The 21651-nt window shown below is 38.5% G+C and overlaps 1 protein-coding gene across 1 annotated transcript in view; it reads left to right on the top strand.

The window, feature by feature from the left end:
• Positions 1 to 21651, top strand: part of SerT (Serotonin transporter) — a 1090530-nt gene that overhangs the window by 1025951 nt on the left and 42928 nt on the right. Inside the window, exon 11 of the mRNA XM_067141695.2 lies at positions 21320 to 21520. Within this exon, the coding sequence (XP_066997796.2) occupies positions 21320 to 21520 (201 nt within the window). The remainder of the gene's footprint in view (positions 1 to 21319; positions 21521 to 21651) is intronic.

Here is a 21651-nt window from a genome sequence, read left to right as displayed (position 1 = left end):
GGTGAAAATGGGGGAAAATGTGTTGAATGCCTTTAAGCAGGATACCGGTACTTATATCTCAGAAACTGAAGATATTACAGACCTGAAAATTGGTACTTTTGATCTCTTTTAAAAATAAAGAAACACGTATTTTTTTGTTTTTGGAAAATCTAATTAATGGGAGGGTGAAAAGGGGGTGAATTTTTAAAATGAGTGAATCTATATCTCCAAACTTTTAAAGTTTGCAGATGTAAAAATTGGTATTTAGAATCTTCATTAAAAATAAAGAAACACGTATTTTTTTGTTTTCCGAAAATCGCAATAGGAGGTGTGAAAAGGGGTGAAAAAGGGGTTGAATGCCTTTAATGAGGCTACTTATATCTCAGAAACTGAAGATATTATAGACCTGAAAATTGGTGTTTGGGATCTCATTTAAAAATAAAGAAACACGTATTTTTTTGTTTCTGGAAAACCCAATTAAGGGGGGTAAAAAAGGGGTAATATTTTAAAATGAGTGTATCTATATCTCAAAACTTTTAAAGGTTATAGGTGTAAAAATATGTATTTAGAATCTCCATTAAAGATAAAGAAACACGTATATTTTGTTTTCGGAAAATCCTAATAGGAGGGGTGGAAAAGGTTGAAAAAGGGGTCGAATGCATTTCATGAGTCTACTTATATTTCAGAACCTGAAGATATTACAGACCTGAAAATTGGTGTTTGGGATCTCCTTTAAAAATAAATAAACACGTATTTTTTTGTTTGTGGAAAATACAATTAATGGGAGGGTGAAAAGGGGGTGATTTTTTAAAATGAGTGTATCTATATCTCAAAACTTTTTAAGTTTATAGATGTAAAAATTGGTATTTAGAATCTCCTTTAAAAATAAAGAAACACGTATTCTTTTGTTTTCGGAAAATCCCAATAGGAAGGGTGTAAAAGGGTGAATAATGGGTTGAATGCCTTTCATGAGGATACTTATATTTCAGAACCTGAAGATATTACAGACCTGAAAATTGGTATTTTGGATCTACTTTAAAAGTAAAGAAACAGGTATTTTTTTCGTTTTTGGAAAATCCAAATATTGGGGGGTGAAAACGGGGGTGAATTTTTTAAAATGAGTGTGTCTACATCTTAAAACTTTAAAATTTACAGATGTAAAAATTGGTGGTTAGAATCTCCTCTAAAAATAAAGGAACACGTATTCTTTTGTTTCCAGTAAGTCCTAATAGGAGGGGTGTAAAAGGGTGAAAAATGGGTTGAATGCCTTTAATGAGGATACACATGTCTCAGAAACGAAAGATATTACAGAACTGATAATTCGCATACGGGATCTCCTTTAAAAATAAAGAAAGACGTATTTTTTAGTTTTTGGAAAAGCCAATTAATGGCGGTTAAACAGGAGTGACAAATTGGGGTGAATTTTTTGAAAGACTATATCTACAGAATATCTTGGAATCGTAAAATGTTACAGACGTAAACAGTGGGTGTAAATCTCCTGTAAATGTAAAGAAATATAGGTTATTTGTTTTTGGAAACTCTACTTAAGGGGAACCCAAAAGGGGTGAAATTTTAAAATGATAATTTTTACGGATATCTAAAAAACTTAACATGTTACAGAAGTGAAAAATAGTATTTTTTTATCTCTATTAAACATAAAGAAAAGTGTATTTTTAGTTTTCGGAAATACCACTTGGGTGAAAGGCGGGGGGGGGGGGGGGGGGGGTAAAGTGACTGAAAATGGTGATGAATTCTTTTAATTAGGCTACTGATATCTCAAAAATGAAGATGTTACAGACGTGAAATTTGATATTTGCAATCTGCTTTAAAAGTAAAGAAACACGTATTCTCGGAAAATCCAATGAAGGGGGGGGGGGTGAAAGAATTGAAACATTAGTTGACAATTGTATGAGAATACATACATCTAATACTAAAGTTGTTACAGACGTGAAAATTCGTATTTGGACCTCCTTTAAAAACAAAGAAAAAGGCGTTTTGGTGGGGAAACCATCTTGGAGGGCGGGAGTGTAAAGGAGTTGAATTCCTTTCATGAGGACACATAAATCAAAAACTGAAGAAGTTAGAGTCGTGATAATTGGTATTTAGAAGATCCTTTACTATTAAAGAAACACGTATTTTTTTGCTGGAAAATTCATTTAGGGGGAGGAGAGATTATTGTGAAATGAAGTGAAAAAAAGTAAATTATTTTTATGTGGATACTTATATCTCAAAACTGAAGGTAATAGACGTGAACATTGGTGTTTAGAATCTCCCTTAAACATAAAGAAACAAGCATCCTTTTAATTCTTTTTCGGGGGGACGGGATGTAAATAAACTTAACAGCGGTGGGGTGTAGAAGGAGGTGAGACCAATTGATTTTACTGTTATGAATGTACTTATAAGGATCCTCCGTTGCTCAGGCGGCAGCGCGCCGGCCTCTCACAGCTGGGTTCCGTGGTTCAAATCCCGGTCACTCCATGTGGCATTCGTGCTGTACAAAACGGAGGCGGGACAGGTTTTTCTCCGGATACTCCGGTTTTCCCTGTCATCAGCCATTCCAGCAACACATAATAGTAATAATAATAATAATAATAATAATATTCCGGACCGTCGTCAAATTGCGGACCGCGATGGAAACGGCTCCTGGACGGGTAATGACTAAGAATGCAGTCCGGTCGCGGGTTCAGTGCCGCCAAGGCACCCAGTATGACAGCACGCCGGATCTCCTGAAGGATTATATCCGTATTAAAAATATTATAGGAAAAGATGGCAAAGATTTACGGACCCAACTGACCTGGAGGAATACCTGAGCCTAACCGGGAAGTACGAAATCGATTTCTGGAAAGGAAGATTTAAAAATGGGAGGAAACGTGCCGTAAAATAATAGATCGGGAATTTTGGTGGATTCTCGCAGAGAATGAGTCAGATCGCGAATTTCGGCGGATTATATATCTAAAACAATAAGCATTCAATTATAAATTTCAGTATAATACCGTAGCGAAGCACGGGTATCTTGCTAGTATATATATAAAATAGCTTGTCCTGACTGACTGACTGACTGATTCATCATCGCCGAGCCAAAACTACTAGACATAATGAAATGAAATTTTGGGTATACATTCATATTAAGATGTAGGTGCTCGCTAAGAGAGGATTTTTGGATATTCCGTTGCTAAGGGGGTGAAAAGGGGGGGTGAAGTTTTAAAATGAGTGCACCTATATCTCAAAACTTTAAAAGTTTACAAATGTAAAAATTGGTATTTAGAATCTTCTTTGAAAATAAGGAAACACGTATTTTTTTGTTTTCAGAAAATCCCAATAGGAGGGGTGAAAAAGGGTGAAAACGGGGGAAAATGTGTTGAATGCCTTTAATCAGGATACCGGTACTTATATCTCAGAAACTGAAGATATTACAGACCTGAAAATTGGTACTTTTGATCTCTTTTAAAAATAAAGAAACACGTATTTTTTTGTTTTTGGAAAATCTAATTAATGGGAGGGTGAAAAGGGGGTGATTTTTTAAAATGAGTGTATCTATATCTCAAAACTTTTTAAGTTTATAGATGTAAAAATTGGTATTTAGAATCTCCTTTAAAAATAAAGAAACACGTATTCTTTTGTTTTCGGAAAATCCCAATAGGAAGGGTGTAAAAGGGTGAATAATGGGTTGAATGCCTTTCATGAGGATACTTATATTTCAGAACCTGAAGATATTACAGACCTGAAAATTGGTATTTTGGATCTACTTTAAAAGTAAAGAAACAGGTATTTTTTTCGTTTTTGGAAAATCCAAATATTGGGGGGTGAAAACGGGGGTGAATTTTTTAAAATGAGTGTGTCTACATCTTAAAACTTTAAAATTTACAGATGTAAAAATTGGTGGTTAGAATCTCCTCTAAAAATAAAGGAACACGTATTCTTTTGTTTCCAGTAGTCCTAATAGGAGGGGTGTAAAAGGGTGAAAAATGGGTTGAATGCCTTTAATGAGGATACACATATCTCAGAAACGAAAGATATTACAGAACTGATAATTCGCATACTGGATCTCCTTTAAAAATAAAGAAAGACGTATTTTTTAGTTTTTGGAAAAGCCAATTAATGGCGGTTAAACAGGAGTGACAAATTGGGGTGAATTTTTTGAAAGACTATATCTACAGAATATCTTGGAATCGTAAAATGTTACAGACGTAAACAGTGGGTGTAAATCTCCTGTAAATGTAAAGAAATATAGGTTATTTGTTTTTGGAAACTCTACTTAAGGGGAACCCAAAAGGGGTGAAATTTTAAAATGATAATTTTTACGGATATATAAAAAACTTAACATGTTACAGAAGTGAAAAATAGTATTTTTTTATCTCTATTAAACATAAAGAAAAGTGTATTTTTAGTTTTTGGAAATACCACTTGGGTGAAAGGCGGGGGGGGGGGGGGTAAAGTGACTGAAAATGGTGATGAATTCTTTTAATTAGGCTACTGATATCTCAAAAATGAAGATGTTACAGACGTGAAATTTGATATTTGCAATCTGCTTTAAAAGTAAAGAAACACGTATTCTCGGAAAATCCAATGAAGGGGGGGGGGGTGAAAGAATTGAAACATTAGTTGACAATTGTATGAGAATACATACATCTAATACTAAAGTTGTTACAGACGTGAAAATTCGTATTTGGATCTCCTTTAAAAACAAAGAAAAAGGCGTTTTGGTGGGGAAACCATCTTGGAGGGCGGGAGTGTAAAGGAGTTGAATTCCTTTCATGAGGACACATAAATCAAAAACTGAAGAAGTTAGAGTCGTGATAATTGGTATTTAGAAGATCCTTTACTATTAAAGAAACAAGTATTTTTTTGCTGGAAAATTCATTTAGGGGGAGGAGAGATTATTGTGAAATGAAGTGAAAAAAGTAAATTATTTTTATGTGGATACTTATATCTCAAAACTGAAGGTAATAGACGTGAACATTGGTGTTTAGAATCTCCCTTAAACATAAAGAAACAAGCATCCTTTTAATTCTTTTTCGGGGGGGCGGGCTGTAAATAAACTTAACAGGGGTGGGGTGTGGAAGGAGGTGAGACCAATTGATTTTACTGTTATTAGTGTACTTATAAGGATCCTCCGTTGCTCAGGCGGCAGCGCGCCGGCCTCTCACAGCTGGGTTCCGTGGTTCAAATCCCGGTCACTCCATGTGGCATTCGTGCTGGACAAAACGGAGGCGGGACAGGTTTTTCTCCGGATACTCCGGTTTTCCCTGTCATCAGCCATTCCAGCAACACATAATAGTAATAATAATAATAATAATAATATTCCGGACCGTCGTCAAATTGCGGACCGCGATGGAAACGGCTCCTGGACGGGTAATGACTAAGAATGCAGTCCGGTCGCGGGTTCAGTGCCGCCAAGGCACCCAGTATGACAGCACGCCGGATCTCCTGAAGGATTATATCCGTATTAAAAATATTATAGGAAAAGATGGCAAAGATTTACGGACCCAACTGACCTGGAGGAATACCTGAGCCTAACCCGGGAAGTACGAAATCGATTGCTGGAAAGGAAGATTTAAAAATGGGAGGAAACGTGCCGTAAAATAATAGATCGGGAATTTTGGTGGATTCTCGCAGAGAATGAGTCAGATCGCGAATTTCGGCGGATTATATATCTAAAACAATAAGCATTCAATTATAAATTTCAGTATAATACCGTAGCGAAGCACGGGTATCTTGCTAGTTGGGTATAAAGCTGTAAAGACATTTACTGAATGTGTGTTGTGCATTCCCATTTCCACTGCCGCATCCACCGCCGCACAGTGTGCAGTTTTCCCGATCTAGCAGGACAAATGATTTTTTTAAATTTTATTTTACTTCTTGATTTGGGAGAAATGTGTACCGACTTAACGTACTGTGTAAAGAATGCTAGGATGCATGTCTTAAGCCTTCGCCAGCTATTTGTTCCGACAAGATAGACCGCCAGGAATACTGTAATACCTGTCTTTCAAAATTGTGTTACCTTCAAGCCTTACCATTTCCCTTTCAAACTCACTGGAGTTTGCTCAAATTTACAGAAAAGAGCGTCATGGAAATGTATAACTTAAGCGACATTTCTTGGATATTTATAAACCATTGTAGAATTGTTTAAGAGCTTCACAGTGACTATGAGTTACAAACAGGCAAGTAACATAGTTTTAAAGATGGTCATTTCTGAAAGTCTTTTTCTGTAGGTTTTTTGTTTTGTTTTGAACGTTGAAAGTTCCATCTTAAAAACGCGAACTCTGTCCCATATAGCACACCAATCAACACAATTTTGCCTTGCAAAGAAACATTTCAATCTCTTCAATGGTTTGTAATGTCTGTTAAAAATGCAAGGTTAGCAACCCAGCACGTGCATTCTTATATCACTACAGGTGTAGTTGGGGCTCAGCCCTGGGTAGATACAGGGCTCCCTAACCCTCAAACGCTGAGTTGGAATGGCCTGCTTTAAGACATCAGAACATCACTGCATGTCTGCCGTTGTTAGAAAGGTTCTCCACAGCGTTATAAGAAGTGATTCCGAAAAAGAATTCGGCACTTTCCCACGTTTGTGTTAATACAGTGGTATATCAATAGTAGGTTCCATTATAAACAACACAGAATTATTAACCTGCAAGCGGTCACCCTGTCTGTCGTCACGCGGTCAGTGGCGCGCGATTAGATTTTATCTAACACGGTCGATCTTTTAAATAATCATCTAATTCGCCCGCCTCTGTGGTGTAGTGGTTAGTGTGATTAGCTGCCACCCCCAGAGGCCCGGGTTTGATTCCCAGTTCTGCCACGAAATTTGAAAAGTGGAACGAGGACTGGAATGGGATCCACTCAGCTTCTGGTGGTCAAATGAGTAGAAGTGGGGGGGGGGTCCGATTCCTACCTCAGCCATCCCTGAAGTGGTTTTCCGTGGTTTCCCCACTTCTCCTCTAAGCAAATGCTGGGATGGCACTTAACTTAATGACAAGGCCGCTTCTTTTCCTCTTCCTTGTCTGTCCGTTCCAATCTTCCCATCCCCCCACAAGACCCCTGTTCATCATAGCAGGTGAGGCCACCTGGGCGAGGTGCTGGTCCTGCGCCACAGTTGTATTCCCGACCCAAAGTCTCACGCTCCAGGACACTGCTCTTGAGGCGGTAGAGGTGGGATCCCTCGCTGAGTCCGAGGGTAAAACCAACCCTGGACGGTAAACGGATTAAGAAAGAAAGAAAGAAAGAAAGAAAGAAAGAAAGAAAGGATGAAGGATGATCTAATTCTGTTTATTTTTGCTATTTTATACTTTTAAAATGCATTAAGGCTAATCCATTTTTATTTATACCGTTTGCTTTCTTCAACATGCCTTTATTAATAATAAAAATATACACTTACTGGAAAAATTGACTAAGTGTTTCATAGGCTAATACGAATCTATATATATAAAATAACTTGTCCTGACTGACTGACTGACTGACTGACTGACTGACTGACTGACTGACTGACTGACTGACTGATTCATCATCGCAGAGCCAAAACTACTGGACGTAAAGAAATGAAATTTTGGGGATATATTCATATCAAGATGTAGGTGCTCGCTAAGAAAGGATTTTTGGATATTCCTTCGCTAAGGGGGTGAAAAGAGGGGTGAAATTTTAAAATGAGTGTGTCTATATCTCAAAAGTTTAAAAGTTTACAGATGTAAAAATTGGTATTTAGAATCTTCTTTAAAAATAAGGAAACACGTATTTTTTTGTTTTCAGAAAATCCCAATAGGAGGGGTGAAAAGGGGTGAAAATGGGGAAAATGGGTTGAATGCCCTTAATCAGGATACCAGTACTTATATCTCAGAAACTGAAGATATTACAGACCTGAAAATTGGTACTTTTGATCTCTTTTAAAAATAAAGAAACACGTATTTTTTTGTTTTTGCAAAATCCAATTAATGGGAGGGTGAAAAGGGGGTGAATTTCTAAAATGAGTGAATCTATATCTCCAAACTTTTAAAGTTTGCAGATGTAAAAATTGGTATTTAGAATCTTCATTAAACATAAAGAAACAAGTATTTTTTGTTTTCGGAAAATCGCAATAGGAGGGGTGAAAAGGGTTGAAAAAGGGGTTGTATGCCTTTGATGAGGCTACTTATATTTCAGAAACTGAAGATATTACAGACCTGAAAATTGGTGTTTGGGATCTCCTTTAAAAATAAAGAAACACGTATTTTTTGTTTTTGGAAAATCCAGTTAATGGGGGTGAAAAGGGGGTGATTTTTTAAAATGAGTGTGTATATATCTCAAAACTGTTACAGTTTATAGATGTAAAAATTGGTATTTAGAATCTCCTTTAAAAATAAAGAAACACGTATTCTTTTGTTTTCGGAAAATCCCAATAGGAGGGGTGTAAAAGGGTGAAAAATGGGTTGAATGCCTTTAATGAGGATACATATATCTCAGAAACGGAAGATATTACAGAACTGAAAATTTGTATATGGGATCTCCTTTAAAAATAAAGAAACACGTATTTTTTTCGTTTTAGGAAAATCCTATTAATGGCGGTTAAACAGAAGTGACAAATTGGGGTGAATTTTTTGAAAGATTATCATGGAAACGTAAAATGTTAAAGACGTAAAAAGTGGGTGTTTGGAATCTCCTGTAAATGTAAAGAAACATAGGTGATTTGTTTTTGGAAACTCCACTTAAGGGGAACTCAAAAGGGGTGAAATTTTAAAATGAGAATTTTTACAGTATATCTAAAAAAAACTTAACATGTTACAGAAGTGAAAAATGGTATTTTTTATCTCTATTAAACATAAAGAAACGTGTATTTTTAGTTTTCGGAAATATCACTTTGGTGGAGGGGGGGGCGGTAAAATTGACTGAAAATGGTGTTGAATTCTTTTAATTAGGCTATTGATATATCAAAAATGAAGATGTTACAGACGTGAAATATGATATTTTCAATCTGCTTTAAAAGTAAAGAAACACGTATTCTCTTAAAATCCAATGAAGCGGGGGGGGGGGTTGAAAGAATTGAAAAATTAATTGGCTTAATTGTATGAGAATACATACATCTAATAAAAACTAAAGTTGTTACAGACGTGAAAATTCGTATTTGGATCTCCTTTAAAAACAAAGAAAAACGCGTTTTGGGCGGGAAACCATCTTGGAGGGCGGGAGTGTAAAGGAGTCGAATTCCTTTCATGAGGACACATAAATAAAAAACTGAGGAAGTTAGAGTCGTGATAATTGGTATTTAGAAGATCCTTTACTATTAAAGAAACAAGTATTTTTTGCGGGAAAGTTCACTTAGGTGGCGGGGGGGGGGGAGTAGTGTGAAATGAAATGAAAAAAGTAAATGACTTTTATGGGGATACTTATATCTCAAAACTGAAGGTAATAGACGTGAACATTGGTGTTTGGAATCTTACTTAAACATAAAGAAACAAGCCTTCTTTTAATTTTTTTGTGGGGGGGGGGGGCGGTAAATAAACTTAACAGGGGTGGGGTGTAGAAGGAGGTGAGACCAATTGATTTTACTGTTATTAATGTACTTATAAGGATCCTCCGTTGCTCAGGCGGCAACGCGCCGGCCTCTCACAGCTGGGTTCCGTGGTTCAAATCCCGGTCACTCCATGTGACATTCGTGCTGAACAAAACGGAGGCGGGACAGGTTTTTCTCCGGATACTCCGGTTTTCCCTGTCATCAGCCATTCCAGCAACACATAATAGTAATAATAATAATAATAATAATAATAATAATAATAATAATAATAATGTTCCGGACCGTCGTCAAATGTGCGGACCGCGCTGGTAACGGCTCCTGGACGGGTAATGACTAAGAATGCAGTCCGGCCGCGTGTTCAGTGCCGCCAAGGCGCCCAATATGACACCACGCCGGATCTCCTGAAGGATTTTATCCATATTAAAAATGATTATCGGAGAAGATGGCAAAGATTTACGGACCTAACTGACCGGGAGGAATACCGGAGCCTAGCCCGGGAAGCACGAAATCGATTGCTGGAAAAGAAGATTGATAAATGGGAGGAAACGTGCCGTAATCTAATAGAAAACGAGTCAGATCTGGAATTTTGGTGGATTCTCGCAGAAAACGAGTCAGATCGCGAATTTCGGCGGATTATATATCTAAAACAATAAGCATTCAATTATAAATTTCAGTATAACACCGTAGCGAAGCACGGGTATCTTGCTAGTTTATTCATAAATTTAACACCATCCTATTGATGAAATAAACTCTCCAGAGTAGAGTAGAAAATCATTCTTTCAAAATCAGAACTAAATAGTCTTCATCTTCGATAGCCATGAATTCTTGTAATCATATCTTAATGCCCGCTTAAAAATGTGGAATATTCTCTTGTCACTTACATCACCATCGTCAAGAATAGACCCTCTCAGGAATCGCGCTGTCATCATCTTCTTCAATCCGATTTCTAATTAGATCCTCTTGTGGGTTCATAGCAGTGATATACAACCAACATTTACACATACATTACTACGCTGTAAACAGAAAAAGTGTCGACGCCGTAGATCGCATCGTTAGAAATAATAATCTAACACAGGACTAACGTGAGCAGTCCCGCGGCAAGATGCCAAATAGCATGTGGGTGGTGTCCATTTCAGAATGTTCTAAATAGTCGCGTGCAACCCCTAAATGACTGAAAATAAATACATAGCATCGCTAAGGAAGAGGGGAAAACATTCCAGAGAGATCTACCTGCTGATCTAGGCGCAGACAATATGGCGACGAAAAGACTACCAATGTTAGATATTTTTCTAACAGTGAGACCGATTCCGGGTTAAATCCTAATATTTTGATATATGCACATACTAAAGTAAACTCGTCCCGAGGTGGTGCAGCTTATTTAAGGCACATCCCCAATAGAGGTGAAATGCTTGTACCATTTTAACCACATACCAGGCCTTCTGCCATTTTTTAATTTCTCGCAGTAACCGGAATCGAGCCCATGCCTCCGAGGACGGCAGCTAGTAGTAATAACCGTTACGCTACACAGGCGAACATTCACACCCTGTTCCTGTTAGTAGAATAATTTTCTATTTTACTTGTTATAACTGATTTGAAACTGAAAAGAGATGGCTTCAGATATCACCCAAACAATATGTTAGTGGAATAGGCTTGTAGAGCAGGAAATCCTGTTCAAAATCCCATTTTCGGGATAAAGTGTTTTATTTACCTTTAAAATAGATCTCTCAGTATATTTTACAGTGCAAACGCATACATCATTAGCTAACTGCTCTGTGTCGCCTGGCTATACTTCAGCAATTGATTATAACACTCGCTTTGAGTTTACGCCAAAATAAGAAACACTAGGCTGAGTTTTGTTACAGCGAGAGGCCCGCCCCGCCTTTCAGGCGGGGAATGAAAACATCGGGGCGAGGGGGGGGGGGGAATTACAGCGAGTTTGAGAGAACGGCTGAACCGAAAGACATCGTAAAGCGTTCAGACGAAAGCCCTTGGCCTGTAGATTAGCAGAGTGTCTTTAAAAGCATAAAAATGTCTTGCCGTACATTTTGCAATTAGAGAAAATGTAGCATTCTGATTAGCTAATGCGCTCGCGTACTTGCGAGCCCAAGCCCACCTGAGCCGTGTGAGCGCTGAGTAGCAGGCACAATAGGGGAGGTAGAAGGGAAGTAGGCACGCGTGCACAGTCGGTGTCTTACTGGTCAGCTGGTACTTCCTGACGGTGAATACTATTATTCTGTTTTGTTGCCCGGCTGTTGAACTGTGCACATTACATTCAACATTCCTCTAAATTTAAATGAGAATTCGGTGTCTGGCTTAAATTTAAATTCCAAAGCAACTGGCGATATTCAATTAGCACAGCTCAATACGGGATAAAGCCCAATGGCAAATAGTTATTCATTAACGTGTGTGAATCGTCTTTTAAAATATACAATAGGTAACGACATTCCGTTTCTTCTGGTGGGAAAATTATTTTCCTTGGGAGAGATTTCATAAAGGTTTTGTCTGCTTTGCTGCTTGCTTATCGCCAAACAATTACTTATTTATATTGTAAAAACAAACCCCATAGTGTAAGTAACAGCCCCCAAGGGCCATGGCCTACCAAGTGACCGATGATCAGCCCGGAGGCCTGCAGAGTGCGATGTGTCGTGTGGTCATCACGATGAATCCTTATGCTTGGTTTTCTAGACCGTATTTGTTTATAACTAGCGAATGAACCCGTGCTTCGCTACGGTATTCAACATTGTATTCGAATATCGAAGTAAATAGTGTACATGCAGTAAATAAGATTGTTTTAAAATTGCATGTCTCTTAGCGTTATCCGAGAAAGAGCATGGGGAGGTCCCCGTACGTTGTTTCCAATGTAAAGTGTTTGTTACGGATTTGTGATATAACGGCAGGCTCACTTGCCTACTGGCATTCACAATCGAGTTGGGAAGTTTACATTATAATTGCAGGCCCCATTGCCTACTACGCGGACAGAATCGGTTTGAGGAGTTTTCGTTAAAATGGCAGCCCCCCTTTCCTACTTCCAGACAGATTACAGTTGAGGAGTTTATATTATAATGGCAGGCAATTACCCTACTATCACTCGAAATTGAGTTGTGCAGTTATCATTATAATGCCAGGCCCATTTTCCTACTGCCAGCCAGCTTACTGCCAGTCACACCAAGTTGGTGAGTTTCCATCAAAATAGCAGACCATTATGCCTAATGCCAGTCACATTTTAGATGAGGACATTTCTTTATAATGGCGGGCACCCTTGCCTACTGCCAAACACAATCGGGTAGAGGAGTTTTAAACAAAACTGCATGCTCACTTGCCTTCTGCAAGTCAAATCGAGAAGGGAACTATTCATTACAATTGTAGGCCCTCCTTACTAATGAAAGTTACACAGGAGTTGGAGAAGGAACCCTTTCCCACTGCCAGTCAAGGTGTGGGGAGTACTGATTACAATAGCAGACCCACCCTTTCTCGATCGCTAAAAATCGACATCAGTGAATATATATAGATCGACATACGAAAGTATATGCGTGTTTACAATATTGAAGACCTTCATTTATAGATTAACTGCTACTAAACGTACGTCATATCGACAAAGGATTATACCATAAGACACGCCGGATTTAGTGGCCTAAACGGCTAGTCCTATGATATGTCATCTATTCTTGGGTCAGAGTGAGTTAGAAACGTGGAACAGGGTAAAGGTTTTGTAAGATCATCTCACATTACATTACTTTTCGGATAATTATGTAACAGCTACATACATAGCATTGGGCTCACATATGGCTACTGGGTGGGCCAATTTTCGTGAAGAGTTTGATGATTCTGTATTTCATATAAGTAATTGAAAGTATGAATTATGCATGTGAAAATTCCAAATTGACTTAACAACGATTAATAGAGAAAAATCAAACGTAAAATGGATACAGATACGGCAAAAAGTCATAAGACCAAGGTTGTAGATCATCCCAAATTGAACGGAGATTGTGAAATCCGTTATGTGATAGGAATTTCCGAAGGTCTGCACCATCATTAAAATTGCCTGCATATTTCGATATTCTTCGCGGATAAAAAGTGAAAAATTTAATGATCTAGGATGTTTTCCGTTCGTTACAGGCTAAAACGTATAATTTTGTCAAATTTCAATTATCTTCTTTTTCTTCTGGCAGATTATGCCGCAATCTGGATTTTGGGCGAGGCGGGTAAAAATTAGGACTTTCAGGAAACTAAACCAAAAATTATGGAGATGGTCATTATTACCCCTTAAACGGAAAGCTGTACGAAAATTTCGCCAAAATAGTCAGTGTAGAGGCACACAGACGTTACGATTTGATTTATATAGGTAAGGAATCTGCTCCATGTAAAACACCTTGTGGGCTATGTCCGCTGGACTTAACCTACAAAAGTGACCATTCATGATATCTCCCTTATTAATCCTCCTGACGAAAAAATGCACATGAAAAAAAAGGCTTAGAGGTGGAATTCCATCACGTTTGGTCGATTTCCAGTCAGGTTGGTCTTGTTCTGTATATATTGTGGAAGAGTAAAATCACCATTTCGGTTCCCTATAAACCGCCAGTCCATTCCGGAACATGAAATGTTATTTACGTTTAAAACCTACCTTTGGACAGGTGGATGCTAAATATAAATTTTGCTTCGAATGTCTTCAGTAGTTTTCAAGTTGTAAGGAATACGCTTTACACGCACCCGCTCGTGAGTTAAGTCCGATGGGACTTGTACAGAAAAACGGTCCGTTAATGATATTAATCCTCGTATGGAAATGATGCACATGAGAAAAAAGGTTTAGAAATTAATTTCTACCAAGGTAGGTAGATTTCCATGAAGTTTGGTTGTGTATATATTGTGGAAGTGCAAAATCACTGTTTCGGTTTCGTATAAACCCCCAGTCAGTTCAGGGATTTAGAAACAATATTTGCCCTAAAACCTATCAAGGACAGGTGTATTCTAAATATGAGTCTTGGTGGAAATACATCCAGTAGTTTGTAGCACTCGCGTAAATACGGCGAAATTAAGGAAGAAAATAATACAGTAAAGAAGTTTGAAAGTAATAGAAAATGGATTATAACTGAGGACAGCCGGATAACGACAAATATGTAAATGCCAAGTGAATGTATTGGAAAATCAAATGCCCCTCAATAAATTATGCTAGTGTGAGTTATGGATATAATAAAGCGGTAACAGGGGAGAAATTTAGGTCCAGTGATTCTTAGGTAAATAAATAAGAAGAAGATGACTGATGGTGTTATTACTTAATCTATTCGAGGGCGGTTATAACATCCAACGATATTCCGCCAATATTCCGCAGATAGGCCGATTGACGCCTCTATTGCCTTCTACCCAAGGAACAACCACGAATTTAAAAGCATGATGAGGAAAATTGCAATACGTTACTTCCCTGCTGGCATGCAGTCAGAGACGTTGCCATGGTAACCTGTAGGTTCGTTGTCGGTCTGTCGGTCACTCAATGCAGAGCATGATACCAGCGGAAAATTGTAAAGTTCTCCGTCATGTGAAGAGTAAGGTAAATTATGAACATAACGAAAGTTGCTTATAATGAAAAGACGTTTCACGTACGGTAAACTAAGTTTACAGAAAATCAATAGTGTAAGAGAAAATGGAGGAAAATCATTCTGGTTTTCCTATAAATCCCCCGTCTATTCAAAGTTTTTAAAACAATATGCATATCGAAACCTTTCCCGGGATGAGTATACTCGAAATATGAACTTTGGTTTAGATCTATCCAGACGTTTCGAAGTGATGGTGGAACAACTGTTCAGGTTTTCCTAGAAACCCCCCGTCTGTTCAAAGATTTTAAAATGATATGCATATCGAAACCTTCCCCGGGATGAGTGTCTAAATATGAAGTTTGGTTGTGATCTATCCAGCCGTTTCGACGTGATGGTGGAAAAACCATTCTGGTTTTTCTGTAAACCCCCCGTGTATTCAAAGATTTTAAAACGATATGCACATCGAAACCCTCCCCGGGATGAGTATACTCTAAATATGAAGTTTGGTTGAGATCTATCCAGCCGTTTCCACGTGATGGTGGAACAGACAAACAGACACGAAACGTAAAAACCACCGATTCGGTCTTGAGTTGACCTAAAACGGATAAATATCTGAAAAATTGGCAAAATAAAAGAAAGTACAGACAGCGGACCCCTACAATTTTATTTATATAGATTTTATTATATAATCTCCTGTATGAACCTTTTTCAAAATACCCCACTTACTTAGATATATTAAAATATTAGCGAATGTACCCGTGCTTCGCTACGGTATTCTACATTGTATTCGAATATCGAAGTAAATAGTGTACATGCAGTAAATAAGATTGTTTTAAAATTGCATGTCTCTTAGCGTTATCCGAGTAAGAGCATGGGGAGGTCCCCGTACGTTGTTTCCAATGTAAAGTGTCTGTTACGGATTTGTGATATAATGGCAGGCTCACTTGCCTACTGGCATTCACAATCGAGTTGGGAAGTTTACATTATAATTGCAGGCCCCATTGCCTACTACGCGGACAGAATCGATTTGGGGAGTTTTCCTTAGAATGGCAGCCCCCCTTTCCTACTTCCAGACAGATTACAGTTGAGGAGATTCTATTATAATGGTAGGCAATTACCCTATTATCACTCGAAATTGAGTTGTGCAGTTATCATTATAATGCCAGGCCCATTTTCCTACTGCCAGCCAGCTTACTGCCAGTCACACCAAGCTGGTGAGTTTTCATCAAAATAGCAGACCACTATGCCTAATGCCAGTCACATTTTAGATGAGGACATTTCTTTATAATGGCGGGCACCCTTGCCTACTGCCAAACACAATCGGGTAGAGGAGTTTTAAACAAAACTGCATGCTCACTTGCCTTCTGCAAGTCAAATCGAGAAGTGAACGATTCATTACAATTGTAGGCCTTCCTTACTAATGACAGTTACACAGGAGTTGGAGAAGGAACCCTTTCCTACTGCCAGTCAAAGTCGGTGTGGGGAGTACTGATTACAATAGCAGACCCACCCTTTCTTGATCGCTAAAAATCGACATCATTGAATATATATAGATCGACATACGAAAGAATATGCGTGTTTACAATATTGAAGACCTTTATTTACAGATTAACTGCTACTAAACGTACGTCATATCGACAAAGGATTATACCATAAGACACGCCGGATTTAGTGGGCTAAATGGCTGGTCCTATGGTACGTCATCTATTCTTGGGTCAGACTGAGTTAGAAACGTGGAACAGGGTAAAGGGTTTGTAAGATTATCTCACCTTACATTACTTTTCGGATAATTATGTGACAGCTACATGCATAGCATTTGGCTCACATATGGCTACTGGGTGGGCCAATTTTCGTGAAGAGTTTGATGATTCTGTATTTCATATAAGTAATGGAAAGTATGAATTATGCATGTGAAAATTCCAAATTGACTTAACATCGATTAATAGAGAAAAATCAAACGTAAAATGGATACAGATACGGCAAAAAGTCCATAAGACCAAGGTTGTAGATCATTCCAAATTGAACGGAGATTGTGCAATCCGTTATGTGATAGGAATTTCCGAAGGTCTGCACCATCATTAAAATTGCCTGCATACTTCGATATTCTTCGGGGATAAAAAGTGAAAAATTTAATGATCTAGGATGTTTTCCGTTCGTTACAGGCTAAAACGTATAATTTTGTCAAATTTCAATTATCTTCTTTTTCTTCTGGCAGATTATGCCGCAATCTGGATTTTGGGCGAGGCGGGTAAAAATTAGGACTTTCAGGAAACTAAACCAAAAATTATGGAGATGGTCATTATTACCCCTTAAACGGAAAGCTGTACGAAAATTTCGCCAAAATAGTCAGTGTAGAGGCACACAGACGTTACGATTTGATTTATATAGGTAAGGAATCTGCTCCATGTAAAACACGTTTTGGGCTATGTCCGCTGGACTTAACCTGCAAAAGTGACCATTCATGATATCTCCCTTATTAATCCTCCTGACGAAAAAATGCACATGAAAAAAAGGTTTAGAGGTGGAATTCCATCACTTTTGGTCGATTTCCAGTCAGGTTGGTCTTGTTCTGTATATATTGTGGAAGAGTAAAATCACCATTTCGGTTCCCTATAAACCGCCAGTCCATTCCGGAACATGAAATGTTATTTACGTTTAAAACCTACCTTTGGACAGGTGGATGCTAAATATAAATTTTGGTTCGAATGTCTTCAGCAGTTTTCAAGTTGCAAGGAATACGCTTTACACGCACCCGCTCGTGAGTTATTTATATAGATATGCGCGCAAGGAAAAAGAAATGCAATTCGCTGATTTGTTTTTGCAAGAAATCGGTAACGGTGATTGCCCCTCTGTCGATGGTGACGGATCAAATATTATTGAACTACCAGCCAGAATTTTAGCACATGGTATCGTAATTGAAATGTATAGCAAAACGTTCACTTCTGCGAAAGATATAATTTTTTCGAGCTTTGCCATTCTTAATTAATTTGAAAGTCATTGTACTTATTCCAGGCAATTCATAACCATACCCTAGTGTCAACAAATTAATACTGAAGATGAAAGGTAGCTACTTCAATTTCCTACATAATTATTGAATGCCTTGGAATTAATGGTTTGCGTCCACATATTCTTATTAAAAAAATTGGAGCCATAGTTTCGCTCCTAAAATATCGGCACGTTTCTCAACAGCTCCTAAATGGAATCAGATTAGGGCGTAAATGTAAGAAGTATGTACGAAAATTGTTTAGATTTTGAAAAAAATAAGTGAAGATAAAGCTGGACAGATAATTCTGATCCCTTAAATTTACTTAACAATATCCGATAAAACACTTCCATTTTCTTTCAAGAGGCATCAATTTCCAGTTCGTTTGACATTTTGTACCACGGTCAATAAACTTCGAGGGACATGTAGGTCTCTGTTTACCTCAGCCAGTTTTCAGTTAAATGTTGAAATGTCAAGAGAGCGATATTGTAAAGTTGCAATGTGTCAAAAGGTACAAGGTTTGAGGTACAAGGAGTACATGGAGCAAGTGGCTGCGTGGTTTGGGTCACATAGCTATCATCTTGCATTCGGGAGATAGTAAGGTCGAACCCCGCTGTCGGCAGCCCGGAAGATCGTTTTCCGTGGTTTTCAATTTTCACACCAAGCAAATTCTGGGGCTGTAGGTTAATTAAGGCCACAGTCATTCCCTCTCACTTCTAGCCATTTCCTATCCCACCGTCGCGTCGCCATAAGACTTACATGTGTCCGTGTGATGAAAAGAAAATTGTAAGGAAGTAGAGTACAAGGAATGTCGTATATAAGGAAATCCTTCAATAAATATTTACCCCGTGACGGGTTTCAGCTAGTTACTATTAAATTTAGAATATGTTAAGTGATCAGTCAAATTTCACTGAATATACAGCTGCTCACGTACGTCATGTGAGGACAATATCATAAAGAAGTTCATTATGAACATCTGAGAACATACTGTAATGTATAGAACTGTAAGCACTGGCATTTGGAAAAAAGAAACAATCTCACTCCTTGCAGAAAAGTCACGTTGCAAAAGTATTCGTCCACCGGACGAGTTGGCCGTGCGGTTAGGGGCGTACAGCTGTGAGCTCGCATCCGGGAGATAATAGGTTCGAACACCACTGTCGACAGCCCTGAAGATGGTTTTCCGTGATTTCCCATTTTCACACCAGGCAAATGCTGGGGCTGTACCTTAATTAAGGCCACGGCCGCTTCCTTCCCATTCCTAGCCCTTTCTTGTCCCATCGTCGCCGTAAGACCTATCTGTGTCGGTGTGACGTAAAGCAATTAGCAAAAAAAAAAAAAAAAAGTATTCGTCCACAGTAAGAACTACAGGAATGTACAGTCATTACCTAAGTATGAGCAGCGCGTCGAACGTCCTTTGGAAGCAATCACGGCTTGAAGGCTTTTCGGCATGGATGTCATAATTTTTTCTGTCACTTCCGGGACTATTTTGTGCCATTCGTCCATGAAGTATTGCTTCAGAGCTTCTTTATTTGTAATACGCTGCTTGCTCAGTTTACATTTTTAATCCTCCCATAAATGCTCTCTGTGGTTTAAGTCTGGGGACTGGAGTGGTGTCTGCAGCACTGTAGCGTAGCCATTCCCTAACAACACAAGCAGTGAGCTTAGGGTCATGATCTTGCTGGAAGATGTACCCACTATCAAGACCTAATTTTGCTACGCTGGGTGACATGTATTGCTTTAAAATTTTCAAATACAGCATCGTATCAATCCGTTCAGGTATTATATGTCAGTTACCTACCCCAGCCGCCGACATACACCCCCATACCATAATGGAACATTCTCCATATATTAGGGTTGGTTGCAGACTTTGACTTTGGAGCTCGGCGTTATTCTTTCTCCATGCATGTCGCTTTCCAGAGCAATCATATAAACAGAATTTGCTCTCCTCAGTAAACAATACGAGTTTCCATAACGCCGGTGGCTTCCTAGCGTACTCTTTGACGAATGCCAGCCTCTTCTTACGGTTCACCTCTCTCATCCAGAGGCTTCTTCAGTCTTGTACGGCCCTGCAGAACAGCTCTGTAACACGCGTCGTGTTTGTGCTGATGTTCTTCCCAGTGAAGGTTTGTACATCTGTTCGAAGCACAGGTCCAAACACACGGGAATTTTTCTGGACGATGCGTATAATGGTTCGCCCTTCTCGTGCTGTCAGCTTTCTTGGCCGCGCAGTTCTTTGAGTACAGTTACATTGGTCTTATATCGCCGAATGAAACTTGTGCCTGTAGTTCGAGGTATTCCTGTTTTCTCAGTAATTACTCTCTAAGAATCATCAATTTGGTTGAGTTAGATAATTCGTTCGTGTTCAATAACAATTCGTTCCCTTTTCTTACCCATTGTACTCGAGGCATGCACATGCACTAGATGTTCACTCACTGACACTGTCCGTATCACTGATGTGACTAAGCTTCGTGGACTTCCTCAATGCTGTGATCGTTATACAAGACAGTGCACTTTTGCGTTGCCATTTCCTAGCCCAACCACACTCATTATTTTTTTTATTTAAGAGTATTGGCCTGCAAGAGAGTATATTCTACCGTTATTATTCTAAGTATGTATTGCATATTCACTGCTTATTTGTTTCTTAACGCACCTTAAGCTTTGTAATATACTTTTGTTGTTGAATATATGAAAAGGGCAGACGGACGAATACTTAAGCGAACGGCTGCATGTTGTCCAACTCAAACAGTTCCTTGCTTGTAGATCTGAAGACGCCTGATCAACATGGCCTATTCTTCAAACCTGTATATCAAAATTATTATTATTATTATTATTATTATTATTATTATTATTATTATTATGAGCGCACAGCTGTGAGCTCGCATCCGGGAGATACTGGGTTCGAACCCCACTGTCGGCAGCACTGAAGATGGTTTTCCATGTTTTCCCATTTTCACACCAGGCAAATGCTGGGTCTATACCTCAATTAAGGCCACGGCCGCTTCCTTCCCATTCTTAGGCCTTTCCTGTCCCATCGTCGCAATAAGACCTATCTGTGTTGGTGCGACGTAAAGCAACTAGCAAAAGAATTATTATTATTATTATTATTATTATTATTATTATTATTATTATTATTATTATTATTATTATTATTATTATTATAAAAATTGTTGATTAACTCGCATTTTACGTACGTATGAATTTCATACTTATTGAGCATTCTGTAATCTGAAATTTACTTCATATTTATTCGAGTCACCACCATTCCATGGGATGGTTTTGCCGTATCCTCATACATCTTCTGACATTCCAGATTATATGAATGTCAATCATATGCTACTGTTACAGGGTGGCATGTACCTTGTGACTCTACTCAACACGTTTGGACCTGCAATCTCAATCCTCTTCGTGGTCTTCGTGGAAGCTGCTGGAGTCTGCTGGTTCTACGGAGTGGAGCGCTTCTCCAATGATATTGAGAAAATGCTGGGTCATCGTCCTGGCCTTTTCTGGCGGATATGCTGGAGCTATATCAGCCCTGTCTTCCTGTTGGTGAGTTATTCAATTGAAGGGTATCTTATATACAGTGTTGTTCAGCTAAGTTGTCCACTTCAAATTACTCGTGAACCGTTCAAGATATCGAAATTATGTTTTCACTTTCAATAATGGTACCAAGGGGCTCA

This window comes from Anabrus simplex, chromosome 2, assembly GCF_040414725.1.
Source record: "Anabrus simplex isolate iqAnaSimp1 chromosome 2, ASM4041472v1, whole genome shotgun sequence".
Classification (NCBI taxonomy): domain Eukaryota; kingdom Metazoa; phylum Arthropoda; class Insecta; order Orthoptera; family Tettigoniidae; genus Anabrus; species Anabrus simplex.
Note: the sequence above shows the minus strand (reverse complement) of the source record. Positions and strands in the feature narration are given on the sequence as shown.